The 12,402-nt window shown below is 57.1% G+C and overlaps 1 protein-coding gene across 1 annotated transcript in view; it reads left to right on the top strand.

Moving 5' to 3' along the window:
• The first annotated feature begins 606 nt into the window (after window positions 1-606).
• Window positions 607-12,402, top strand: part of NUDCD3 (NudC domain containing 3) — a 31,984-nt gene continuing 20,188 nt past the window's right edge. The window contains exons 1-2 of the mRNA XM_055696184.1: window positions 607-881; window positions 3,450-3,748. Of these exons, the coding sequence (XP_055552159.1) occupies window positions 684-881; window positions 3,450-3,748 (497 nt within the window). The 5' untranslated portion in view covers window positions 607-683. The remainder of the gene's footprint in view (window positions 882-3,449; window positions 3,749-12,402) is intronic.

The following is a 12,402-nucleotide window of genomic DNA, read 5'->3' as shown; positions in this document are numbered from 1 at the left end:
CCTGGGGGGCAGGACCCCTGCACCCCCAGAGGGATGGCAGCCTGTGCCACCAGGCTGGATGTGAAGCTGGGGTTCCCTTTGTGGGGGCGGCCGTGGAGGCAAACCTGCTGCCAGGGCCCCCCAGGACTCATGGAGTGGCGGGGTGCTATTGCCCCATGGGGGGCAGGGTGCTGTGCCCTATGGGGACCCTGTGCCAGGACCAGCCAGGGTGAGGCTGAGAAGTGGCCGTGTAGCCCCCCCGGCTGGCTGCAGTGGGGCTGGGGTGGGTGGGCACTAGGTGCCACAGTGGGGCTGGGGTCCCACTGCCACCCTGGGGGGCTGGGGGTCCCCGGGGCACTGCAGCACAGCAGAGTGCCCACCGGTGCCACAGGCTCGGGGGATCCTCTGGGCGTTGAGGTGATGTGGGGGGGCCTGGGGGCTACTGGGTGTCCCCCGGGTACTGGAGGAGGATGCGGGGCCCCACCGGTGCCACTGGGGGCCCCACTGCCGCTTTAAGGGGGCTGGGGACCCCCGGGGAACCCCAGAGAGAGGGCCGGGGGGCCCGGGCGTCCGGAACGTCGCGGTGCAGGGCGAGTTCCGAGCGGGCCGAACCGGAAGTGCGGGACCGGAAGCGCGGGGTAGGGCGCGGGCGGACCGGAAGCGCGGCCGGGCGCGGTTGCCGTGACAGCGGGCCCGGAGCCGCTATGGAGGCCGCGGCCGCGCTCACCGACATGTACGACCAGGCGCTGCTGGGAATCCTGCAGCACGTCGGGAACGTGGAGGAGTTTCTACGCGTCCTCTTCGGCTTCCTCTACCGCAAAACCGACTTCTACCGCCTCCTCCTGCGGCCCGGGGACCGCCTGGGCTTCCCGCCCGGCGCGGCGCAGGCCATGACCCTCCAGGTATCGGCGGGCCGCGCGGGCCTGCTGCGCTCTCTCGGCCCTGAGGGCCTCCCGGGGCCGCTGGGCCTCGGCAGGCTGTGGAGGTGACGAGGCCGGGCCGTGCTGCCTGTCGGGTGGGAGGTGGAGGCCCCGGTGGCCGGTACTGTCCCCTCCGAGCCGCGCGGGCCGTGTCCCCCGGGGCTGGACGGGTGTGTGCCCGCGGGACAGCCGGGTCTACGCTGTGACGGCTGCAGTGCAGAGCCAGGCAGGGCAGGTGGGGCTGGGACCGGGCAGCACAGCAGCCCCCGGGTTACCGACCCTGCCCGGAGGGGTGGAGGAGGTGGGTAAGGTGTTGTGGCCGGTGAGGCAGGACGGTGGGTGCGTGGATGGGAAGCATCCCTCGTGTAAGGTGCTGAGCAGCCCCGGGAGCAGGCGGGGACTGTGAGACTTATGGCAAGAGCTGGGGTGTGAGAGATCTCTCACAGCCTGAGACCGACTGCTGGCAGCACAGGGCCAGGCTCGTCTTGTGGTGGGGCCCTGGGAGTCGTGCAGGGAGCTGCATTGGGCTCTGCTCAGCAGGAGCTCGTGGCTAGCACTGGGCTCGCCTTGATTGTGGGTGAGAGGTGGTAAAAGCTCTGACTTGCTGTTTACACCACCCAGCTGGGCTGGGCTTGGTGTTGGGGCAGCGCTGGAGGTCTCTGACTCAGGGCTTTTCTGAGCTGTTCTTAATATTTATTGACAGAGAGGAAATGCGTTAATAAAACTAGGTGTGATGCTGGATTTGGGGTGTTCATCTGCTCGGACCAGGTGTTTTCCTTCCCAGGTGCATCAGGCCCCGGGAATGATGCAGGCAGGCTGGTGGGAGATTCCTGCCCCTCTCCTTGTGGTGGTCTGTGGCACAAGGGGGTCCTCGTCACCCCCTGGCCTCCATGTCCCCAGGTTAGTCCCTGCCATGGGAGCACACTGGGCTCTGCAGATGAGTGGGGAGCCCAGGGGAGTCTCAGGCTGCAGAGGGGAGAGTGTGGAGCCCAAACCGCTCAACAGTGGGGCAGTGATCATGGGAAACATTTCTCATGTCCTCCCTGGGAACTATTTTGGGCCCAAGCACAAGGAGGGAGGCACAGTGCTGCAGCCGCAGCATTTGTTCCCTGGAAAGGTGTTGGCCAGGGCAACCTTGCGGCTACAGCCACAGGGACCTGGAGGGTGGGGGCAGGTCAGAACAGAGTTGTTCCTCCTCCCGTCTTGGCTGCAGCCCATGGGAAGGACACTGTTTTGAGGCACTGTTCAGCATGATCCACGTGGGGCTGGCTTGAGCTCAGGCTTTCACTGGGGAGAAGGAGCCAGGGATGGGCACTGTGGCTTCATATGGAGTAAAAGTGATTGCAAAAAAAGAAGCAAATGGAGCAGGGGTGATGGCTGGCACTTGCCTCTCCCGTGTCATCCCATGTGCTGGTCTCTGTGTGGGGAAGAAGCCTGGGGTGAGGGGTGTGAGCAAGCACTGAGATAAAGCTGCTCCTGTCCCACTGCAGCTGCACCGGCAGGAGCCCTCCCAGCACTGTGTCCCTTTGTCTTGCACCTCCTGTACCCAGAGGAAGACTGGAATTAAGTGGTGCTGTGGGCTGGGTGCACAGCCTAGTGTCAGTCTCCTGCGGGAAGCACTGAAGCTGACCCCCGAATATTCCTGGGAAGCAAAAGGAGGGCTGTGTTTGACACTTGCTCACTTTCCAGAGTGTGTTTACAGTGACAAATGGCCTGGTGCTTGGGTGAGAGGAGCTTCAGCTCTTCCAAGGAGCACACATGGGTCCGGATCGCCGTGCCTCCCTCAGCTGCATCCTACAGCTGCAGGTTTAACTCTTAACCTGTGCTAGACAGGCAGGGCTAGAAACAAACTGCAGGGTGGGATTACATCTTCTCCTGCTGCTGCTGGCTTGGGCAGCCACCTTCTTCCCTGCCCCACCTCTGGGATTGAGGAGAGATGGCTTTTCTCTGAGCCAGTGCATGTTTTTGGCCTGAATCAGTCAGTTCTGGCTCGAAGCCCCACAAGATCGCTTTGCTCCATTCAGGCTCAGCTAGCACCCACGAAGCTGTCCTCCAGCTTCTCCTGGGGCAGCTCATCCTGTTTGCACGTCAGAGGTTCGGTCCAAGCTTGCAAATGACCCCTTGGTGAGCGCTGGAACTCAGAGTGAGAGGAGGCTGGAGGGACAACAGTTCCCTTGGAGCCCCCTTCCCTGCCAGGAGTTGGAGCTCATTGCTTTCCTTTTCCCTGGAGTAAGCAGCCCTCTTTCAAGCCTGATGTGAGCTCAGCTGCCGGAACATGACCCAAGAAATTATTTCAAAAGGGCTCCCAGGAGCTGGGGCTTTCCCTTGAGGTGTGTTTAATGTGGCCATGTGACTTTTGAAATAGTTGCCAGCTGGTTTTGTTGATGACTGAACAACTTGGTGTAGGGAGTGGGGGGTGGGCTGATGTCCAGAGAGGGAGGGACAGGAGGAATAAGTGCCCCAAGTGTGCGATGCTTCTCTCCTTCTCTCCTAGCCTCTCAGGCAGAGCTTGGCAACTTGATGACCTGCTTGGTTTGTTTTTTCTTTCAGGCATTCAAAGTCTTTGAGCGGATGGCCTGGCAGGATGATGAGAAGAGGCGCCGAGAACTGGAGGCAAAACTGAGGAAGAAGGAAGAGGAGGAGGAAGCTGCTGAGAGGGTGAAACTGTACCCTGCAGCTCAGGAGGTTGAGGTAGAGACAACAGCAGAGCATGTCCCAGCACTGGATGGCGGGGGAGCTGCGGGGACACAGGAATCATCGATAGCCCAGGACACAGCCCCCAGTCCTGTGTCAGTGGAGCCCCCGGGGGCTGCTGCCGCAGCAGAGCCCCGGCCAGCAGAACTGCCCACGTAAGGGTCTCTTACTTTCTTCATGCTCCTGGCGGGGGAGGGCAAAAACATGGAGGTGTTGTTCACTGTCCTTCTGTACAGCCCTTTTCGGGGGGTGGGTGGGGGGTGGGGTGGCCCTCCCCTGCAGGCATTTGGCCCTTTGGGCGGCTGTGAGGATTTCCATTGTAGGTTCCTGTGGCCAGAGGCATTGTGTAATTCCCCATTGCAGGGCAGAGGTTTGTCCTTCTATGGGTGGTTTGATGTCTCCCCCACCACTGAGCAGGGAAGGTGGCACCTCCCTGTACAGAGCCTGGCAGAGCTGGGCTGGTCCACATGGCTTCTCTTTGTGCTGGCTACCGTGAGCAGCATCCCAGCGTCCCTTTTCTGGCCTTCGCCATAGGGCAGCTGGGCTGATGGTCCTGTCTGTCACAGCTCTGGGAAACCCTGGCACCTTCTGGTAACCCTTTTCTCATGGAAGTTTGGTGTCTGACTGCTCTGGTGTGCTGTGAGGCATCCTGGCAGCTGGCTAGGAGCTGGCACAGATACCTGGAATACCTGTGAGTTGGTGCAGGCAGGCCTGGCTGCATGGTGGGCACTGAGGCCAGTTGTGGCATCAAATACACGCAGCAAAAAAATGCGTTCAGAGACCTGGAGGTCTGTGGCCCAACCCTTTGTTCAGAGTGGGGCTGACTGAAGATCAGTCAAGTGCTGTAGAGTTTTCTCTTTAGCTGTGTTCTTTTGCCAGACTCGGTCATTTTCAAGCAGCCTTGGGTTTTACAAAAATGTCCTTGTTTCAAAGTGCTTGCAGGGTATCTGTGACTCTTCCAGCTCGGTTCTGCTGAGCAGTGGGAGGTGAGCTCCAGCAGGCTGGCATGGCCTTTATGAACCACTGACCTGAGCGCAGGTTCCTGTGCCGGGTTCACTTATCCTTCTCTGAGTGTCACCTTGATCCCTGAGCTGAGGCAAAGCTGCCTGGCCCCTGCTCAGGGCCTCACATGCATTTTGTTTCAAGCTCTTTTGTTGCCTTGCTGCCTGAGTCAGTGCTTTGCCTCTCCCGCAGGAGTGATGCTGTGAGCAGGCCATGGCAGACCGCCGTCTCCTTCCTTCCCTGCTGTCTCTTGTGGTCAGAACCCCGTGCAATCGCTGCACCCCCCCCCATCTGCTCACTGCTGATTTCCATGCCGTACGTGGGGTTTCACTGCAGTCCATCCCCGCTGTCCTACTGGCGCCTGGGGAGGAGGAAAGCTTGGGCCAGTGATCCTGGTCCTCTGGGCCAGTTTTAAACAGCAGTGAGAGCAAGCTGCCGGAGGGAAGCAGGCTTTTGGGAGAGCCCCAGGTCCTGGAAGGACCGGGATGGCTGATGCCCCTGAGAGGCAGAGAGGGTTTGGACCCAGACCTCTGGCTGTCAGCCCCTGGCATGTGGAAGGGATGGTCTGAGGACCAAAATCTTGGGCACAAGGAACGATAAGTGGCAGGACTGTGGCATGGACAGAGCCTGCAGCCTCGGCTCAAGGCAGTGGTAGAGAAGGCCTGAGTGTGGCAGCCATCTGGGGGCTAGGGAGGGGTACCAGCTGCGACTGGCAAAGTACCTGCCAAGTAACTTGATCCAGTGGGGAGGAGGAGGACTTGTGCTTAACTCAATCAGTCTGACACACATCCCACAGGATAAAAAGAAGCCAGAAGCCAAAAATGAAATCACCTGAAAAGCCATGTTCTGCTGCCTGTGCTCGAGCTGTCCTGTGAAAGAAAGATTGTCGCTGGTGCTGTCAGTCTGACACGTCTCCCAGCACAAAACTAACGAGCCAAAAAAAGCCCTGTTAGAGCAGGCAGGTCTCTGCAGCCAGGCTGCACGGTCATGGTGCTGGCCCGTGTTTCCAGCCCAACTTTAACCTCAACAGAAAGGAGAGGAGAGACTTGCGCCCTCCTGCCCCAGGAAGCCATGAGCAGGAGGGAGCTGGGGATGGCCTGAGCACTGGCTGCTTGTGCGCCCTTGCAGTCTGCATTTGTTGCATTCTGCCACATGAAATTTTGACTGGAGCCTTTTGTTGTGGGGGCAGCAGCTGTTGTGAGTGGTATTTAGCTGCCTGAAAACAGATGTCAAGGCTGTGGGAAGGAAAGTAGAGGGGTTAGGAAGGAAGCTGAGGGCAAGTGCAGGAGCAGGATGTGTCTGACAGCGAGTGTGTTGGAGCTGATGGGGATGGTGTCTGCTGTGGGTGGAGAGAGCCCAGCAAAAGCTAAGCCCGTGCCTTTGCTTCTTCCACCTCTTTGGGTATTTGTCATGACACAGCTGGAGAGTGGCCCCTGACAGACTTCAGACACTTGGATGCTGTTTTGCAGGTACAGATGTGGCATTGAACACAGAGGCCTGTGTGGCAGCTTTCCCACCAGTCTAGCCATGAAAAGAAGGTGCCTTCAGCTGAATACAAGTGCCCCTGTGGCTTCTGCCCTGCCTGACAGGCTTTTCTCCCTTTCCTCTTCCTGCCTGCGCCTGTTCCTGCTGCCCCAGACACGCTGGTGGGGTACAACACTTGCAGCGCCCTTGGAGCCTGCCCAGTTTGGGTGCGTGGTGCGTGAGACCTGGAGCAGGAGGACCCGTCCAGCGCGGCTTCCCAGCCCAGTGGTTTCCAGGCCAGAAGTACCGCGTGTCTGCGGGCTCTAAGTAGGGCAGAGCAGCCGGCAGGTTTGTCAGACGGCTGCAGTTGGTTTCGGTGCCTCTGGGGGGCACTGGAGCCCCCCGAAAGGCAGCGGGGACCAGGAACGGGTGTCCTGGGCACCCCTCGACAGACTGTTAATAATTTAACCGGCTGCTTAATTCCGCACAGCCCCTTCTGAGCAAAACCCAGAGCCACCAGCCCGGTTACAAGGGGCGCATGAATAATGCGCAACTCTGGCAGCAAGAATGCAGAAAGGAGCTTAAACAAAAATATTGTCCATCTCCCTTCATTTCCCCTGCCGCCAGTGAAGAAAACCGCTGCCACCAAAATCTATATAAAAACTCGCTCATTCTGTCAACCTGACTGCTCCATAAATGTAGGGCAGGTACCATCCCAGATCTGCCAACTCCCATCAGAGCCTTGCTGCGCACCCGGATGCTGAGGTTGTTCGTGTGCATCTTGCGAAGCGCTGTGAGATGGCAGCGGCTTTTTCGAGGTCGATCCGGAAGCGGAGAGCAGAATCAAGCCAGCTTTGCAGATGCAGAGGCTTGCCCACGAGTGAGGAGGGTAGCAGAGCTCAGTTCTGTGTTCTGCCAGCGTCTTGGCCAGGTCTCCCTGAGTCCCTCACCTTACCTGCCTGTGAAAGGCAGGTGATGCAGTTCCTCTTCACTAGGAAGGCTGCCCTGTAAACACGCTGAGGACTGAGGTATCTTTTGGGTGACCCATGTGCCAGGAGCTGTGCTGAGGGGAACCAGAGGTCTCCATGCCGCTGAAGAAGCCAGCTCCTCAGCTTGGCTTGCAGCTGCCCTGGGTGTCCTCACCATCCTGCCCCAGCTGTTGTGGCTCTCCTGCTTTCCCCACCTCACCGGGAGGGCAGAGGGGCACTTGGCCCCCTTGCCCCGCTCCCCCCGCCATGGGGCTGTTCATCCCTGGAGTGCATGGCTGGGGTTGGTGTTGCAGCTGCACAGCTCGCGCAGGCCCCAGCTCTGGCTTTTTCCCCATCTGCTCCCAGAAGCCATCCTCGCCTGAGCTCAGCTCCTAATTTTGAACACCTCCGCTGCCCAGCACCCTCCCCTTCCCCCAGCTTGGATTTCATCCTGCATATATTTGCCACAAAGCATTTAAAATAGAGCCCGGCAGCCCACGTGTGGCACTGCGCAGCCCAGCCTGTGCGCTTGGCTTGTGCTTCCTGACTCTGGTTCCTGGCTTCCCTCTGCTTTCTTTCATTGAGTATGAACTGGGGGGAAGGCTTTCCTCACCTTGTCCCGTGAGCCCCATCCCAGGGGTTACTCTGTGTGCAGGCAGGAGATGGCGGCAGGAGGTTAGTAGCAGCAGCTCTGGAAGCCTGTGCATGATGGTGAATGTCTCACCTTCATATATTTCTCCATCCAGTCTTTGTGTCTCTCCTGGGTGCTTCAGCCAGGCCTGCTCAGGATGGGGCAGCTCTGGGCTGTATCTTTGAGACCGTCTTGGACCTTGGGAGAGTGACCTGCTGGAAAGAGCAGCAGGGCATTTGATTGTCAGACAGGTGAGGTCCCCCCTGAGAAGGATCTTTGGGGGTGGACAGATATTGAAAGGTTCCCCAAAAAAGATGATGGTTCCCCCCCAGGTGACTCCCGCGCAGCTCCTGCCTCCCCCCAGGCAGCAGGGAGTTGGGGCAGCTGCTGATCCCTCTGCTCCTCAACCTGTGTAGGGCCACAGCTCGTGTTGGAGCAGGCTGGCATGGTGGTGTGGCACCTGCACGCTCCAGGTTGGGCTGCCTTGCTGTGCACAGCACACCCAGGGCTTGAAACAGAACCAGCGCGACACAGAGCACCATGCAGGCGGAAAAAGACGTACAGCATCTCGTCCCTGGGGAAGGTTTGCGGCTGCTGCCGGGGGACCTGTCACAGCGACTCGTGCTGCTGAGCCAGAGCAGAGCAAAACCCTGGGGTCTCCATGACCTAACTGTTCACCTCTTTTGGCGTGGAGAGGGAAGAAGAGGCTGTAGGAGGGGACTGTGGTGAGAAGGGGGCTGTTCACAGTTCCACCACTGCCTTGGTCGGGCCTTGGAGGAGACTGCAGGTCTTTTGCCATGTGTGGCCTGGGGAAGAGACTCCCCCTGCCCTGTGCATGTAGTGCGGTTGTGCTGAGGAAGGGGACAAACAGGCAGCAGTGCTGTCTGCGCTCTGTTCTGGCCCTTGCTGGCCAGCAGAGCCCTGACCACCCTGTCCAAGTGAGCTCTGCCATGGGCCAGCTGGCCGCTCGCTGCTCTACTGTCCCCTTAAGTGGGTGGCTGGCGGGGCTCAGCAGTGACCTACAAAAATCACTTGTGTACTTTCCGACTCACTGTCCCTAGTGAGAGGCAAAGCAAAATTGAACTGAAATGTGTTAATCTGGTGAGCTGACTTCTCTGATGCTCCAGCTCTCTCCTCTCCTGAGAGCTGCTGCTTCCATTCCTGGAGCCTGTGGGGCCTTGGGTTAACCCTTTGTGGGGAGTGCTGGGGAGCATCCCGGAGATGACACAGCAGTGCTCTGGGAAATTTCCATGAGGCTCCTGTGTTAATCTAATACCATTTAGCAACGGCTTGGCTTTGCCGGAAGCCCAGATGGATTATTTTTTTTTCATTGCGAGGTGCTTGCAGGATGGGCTTTCTGGCATGGTTTCATTCTCCTTGGGGTGCCATGGAGGGGAATTTCACTGCTGGTCACTCACGGCGGAGGAGCAGGGCTATGAAGAGGAGGTACTGCTGCACACTGCTGGCTTTGAGGCCAGTTTTGTTTGACTCGGAGGCATCATTGTCCCAAGCTTTCTCCTCTCAAGCATTTTCCAGAAGAGGCAGTAGAAGGGAAGGGAGCCTGTGGATGCTTCTGTTCAGCAGGCTCTGTCTGGGACCATCCAGACCAGGAGCCAGTTAAACTGGTTTCTTTCACCTGTGTCCCTGTGGGCTTCCTGGTGAGCTCACCACAGTCTGTGCTGTTCTTCCAGCCTGACCCAGAAAGTCAGAGCCGATCCTGATCCATATTTAAGGCAGAGTCTGTCCTGGTTCTGATTCCTTTCACATGCGTGAGCTGCGCAGTGGTGCTGCAAGGCACCCGGGGCTGTGCGCAGGGAATTCCCCTGACATGGCCAAGGCCCATCGTGAGCAAGAGCCAGACAGACCTCCAGAGAACGGCCTGACCTGGTACAGCCAAGCTCCATCTGGCCCTGTATCCTGTCTCCATCAACGACAGATGCTTGGGGAAGAGGAGAAGAACAGAAGAGTGTGCGGTGATACTTCCTCTGTGTTTTACCCCTGCCTCCAGCAAACTGCAGCTCCGTGGCTTTCTGAGCCAGAGTGAGTGCTTGGTCTTTCGTGTGTCCTGGTAGATTTTTTTTCTTTTTCCTTTTGTCTCTGAATTTCAGCCCTCACATGCTGGGGGTCTCTGTGGCAGTGTCCTGCAGCAGGTCCTCCATCGTGCAGCACTGCTGCATACGGCTTTTATCTGTGCAGGTGGCGAGGCAGTGAGTGGTTCCCCATTTGCCTTCACCCTATGTAGGGTTTTCCTGTGATGTCCATTCCCCCTTTAAGCTTGTTTTTAGGCTGAAGAGTTCTCATTTGCTTCTTTTTTTCTCACTTAAGCATCCTCATGCTCCTCCTGGTAGTACAACTCCTCTGTTGTTCCTTGCTGATGTTGGGGTGGTGAGGGCTGTCCCCATGCTCTGCGTGTGTGTGAACCCATCAGGGTTCTCCACTTCCTACCCTGTTTCTTTGCTCCTGGGCTGTTCTGGTGGGGCCAGGGAACCCTTTTCCTTCCCTCCCAGTGCTCCCCAACACTGATGACCAACTTTCCAGGTGGGAGCTGCAGCCCATTCTGGCTGGTAACATGAGCTTCACAAAAGCCTTGCTGCTCAAAAGCTCCATGTTGGCCAGACCTCCCTCCTCCAACATGCCCAAGCGAGGAAAGGCAGCGTGTCCTCAGCCCGTCATGTAACGCAAAGGCTGCTTCGCTCTTGGAGCTGCAGCACTGGACTTGCAGTGCTGTCACGTTTGGTTTCTAGGAAGGACGTGTCCAGGTTATACCGGGGGAAGCAGGGAAACTTTAAGTCTTCCCTGCCAAGGAGAATCTTTCTCTTCTTGCAATGGAGAGAGGCCGTGGCTTCCCACTGGGAGAATTATTTTAATATGTAAGCCTTCTCCCATAGCAGTGTAAGCTCAGCTGCTCAGGAAGCATATTTTCAAAGGGCTGAAATGCTTGAGCTGAGGAGGAGATCCCCCAGCCTTCTGTCTGGTGCAGCCCTCAAATGTAACGAGCCTTTTGCAGCTGATGAGGAATCGGTTGGGGTCCAATTTTCCAGCACTTTCATGAGGAATCGGACTCCTCCGGTTGGGTTGCTGAGATCAGCAGCAAAGTGCCAGCTCCCCTGTCATGCACTGAATCGCTTAGGGCTTTGGTTGCCCTGCCAAGGTACTGAGCTCCAAAATTAGGTCCTGGGACCAAAAATAACTAAATTAAAACCTATAAATTTTTCTCTTAACAAGCAGAAAATCCCAGGGCTGGAGGCCGAGGGACAGTGTGTGCCTGATTCTTATTTAAAAAAGCATTATCTGTTTGCTTGTTTTACGTTGTTCACCAAAAGAAGTGGCCTAATGTGGAAACTAGCATGACCACACGGGTCTGCACAGTGTGGTCGTGCCATCAGGTGTTGGGAGAGACTGGGCCAGGTCCTGTCAGTGGTGTGAAGGTCTGAGAGGCCACCTTGTCCTATGCTCCCACAATTCAATCCCATTGGATTTCTTTGGCCTTATCCCCTTTTTTCAGGGGAGACATAATTGGATCCAGCCTGGTTTGTCTGTGTTTAGGTCTCTCAGAGGAGACCTCTGAAACCCAAGGTTGTATAAGCTCTGTGCAAACAATAAAGATCCCAGGGGACTTTCCCGAAGAGTAGTGTGTCCTGCTGTCCTTGACCTAAATATCCCAGCAGTAGTGAGATCTAGCCCTCTGGTGATGATGCTCTGAAGCTCTCCTGTAAGCTGGCAGTGGCATTTAAACTTGCCTAATGTCAGTAAGTTGGCTCTGTCAAACAGCTCCGTAAATAACTCAGAAACTGAAAGGGAAGGCTAAAAGCTCCCCTGAAGAGTGTGTGAGCTTGGAAAAGAGCAAGCCTCTTGCCTGGCAGGGAGAGGGGCAGAGCATCTTGGTGCCGTGCTTGGGACTAGTGGGACTCTAGCTGCTGTGGGTTGGGGGGATTCACTGTTTGGCTGCTGGGTTGAGTAGTAAAGGCTTCTTTGTCTTGCGTGGGTGTTGTGTTGGGCACCTCGTACAGGGGAACCTGGGCCACTTCTCCCTAAGCATCATCCAGGCTTGATGATACAATGTGGTAAGGGGGAAAGTGTCTTGATGTCTTCTGGTTTTGGTCATTGGTCCCATCCTGGTGATGAGTTGAAACTATGAGGCTTCCTGAAGGTGCAGAGACCTTCTGTAGAGCTGATGGTGGGCACCACAGGCTGGAGCCTGGGCCGTGCAGCCTGACTGGGCCATGCCTGAGTTTTGGGGATGAGGGGGAGGGTGTTGGCTTCCATTTTTTTGTCTTTTTTTTTTTTTTTTTGAGCAGGACCACAAAGGCTGCACATTGTAGCCTTGGAGGTGTGTGCTCAGGAGCCCTGAAGACAGGGTAGTGGGCCATTGGGGAACCGCTGATGAATTTCTGTCCACTTTGGGGGTGAAAGAGACCTTCCAAAATTGGATTTGGGGTGTTCTGCCCCAGCAACCCAAACACACATGGGCTGGAAGAAACACTGAGGCTTGGGAGGGCCCTGGAACACACCCTGCGCCACTGCTGCACTCAGAGCTGGAGTGTGCTGACAGCCAGAGAGCATCAGAGTAGATCCGAGTGGATCCTGGGGCTTGTTGACTGTGGGTGTGAATTGACTTTTAATAGGGAAGGGTTTGGTATTCAGATTACTTAATGCTTTGCCAGAGACCTGTGTTCTGTACAGAGGGAGCCTTTATGAAATACTGGGTGCCTCCAGGACCTCACCGAAGGTGCAGGAGAGCCCA

The sequence above is a fragment of the Falco cherrug genome, chromosome 18 (assembly GCF_023634085.1).
Source record: "Falco cherrug isolate bFalChe1 chromosome 18, bFalChe1.pri, whole genome shotgun sequence".
Classification (NCBI taxonomy): Eukaryota; Metazoa; Chordata; class Aves; order Falconiformes; family Falconidae; genus Falco; species Falco cherrug.
The sequence above is the reverse complement of the archived record's forward strand: the minus strand, read 5'-3'. Positions and strand labels throughout refer to the sequence as shown.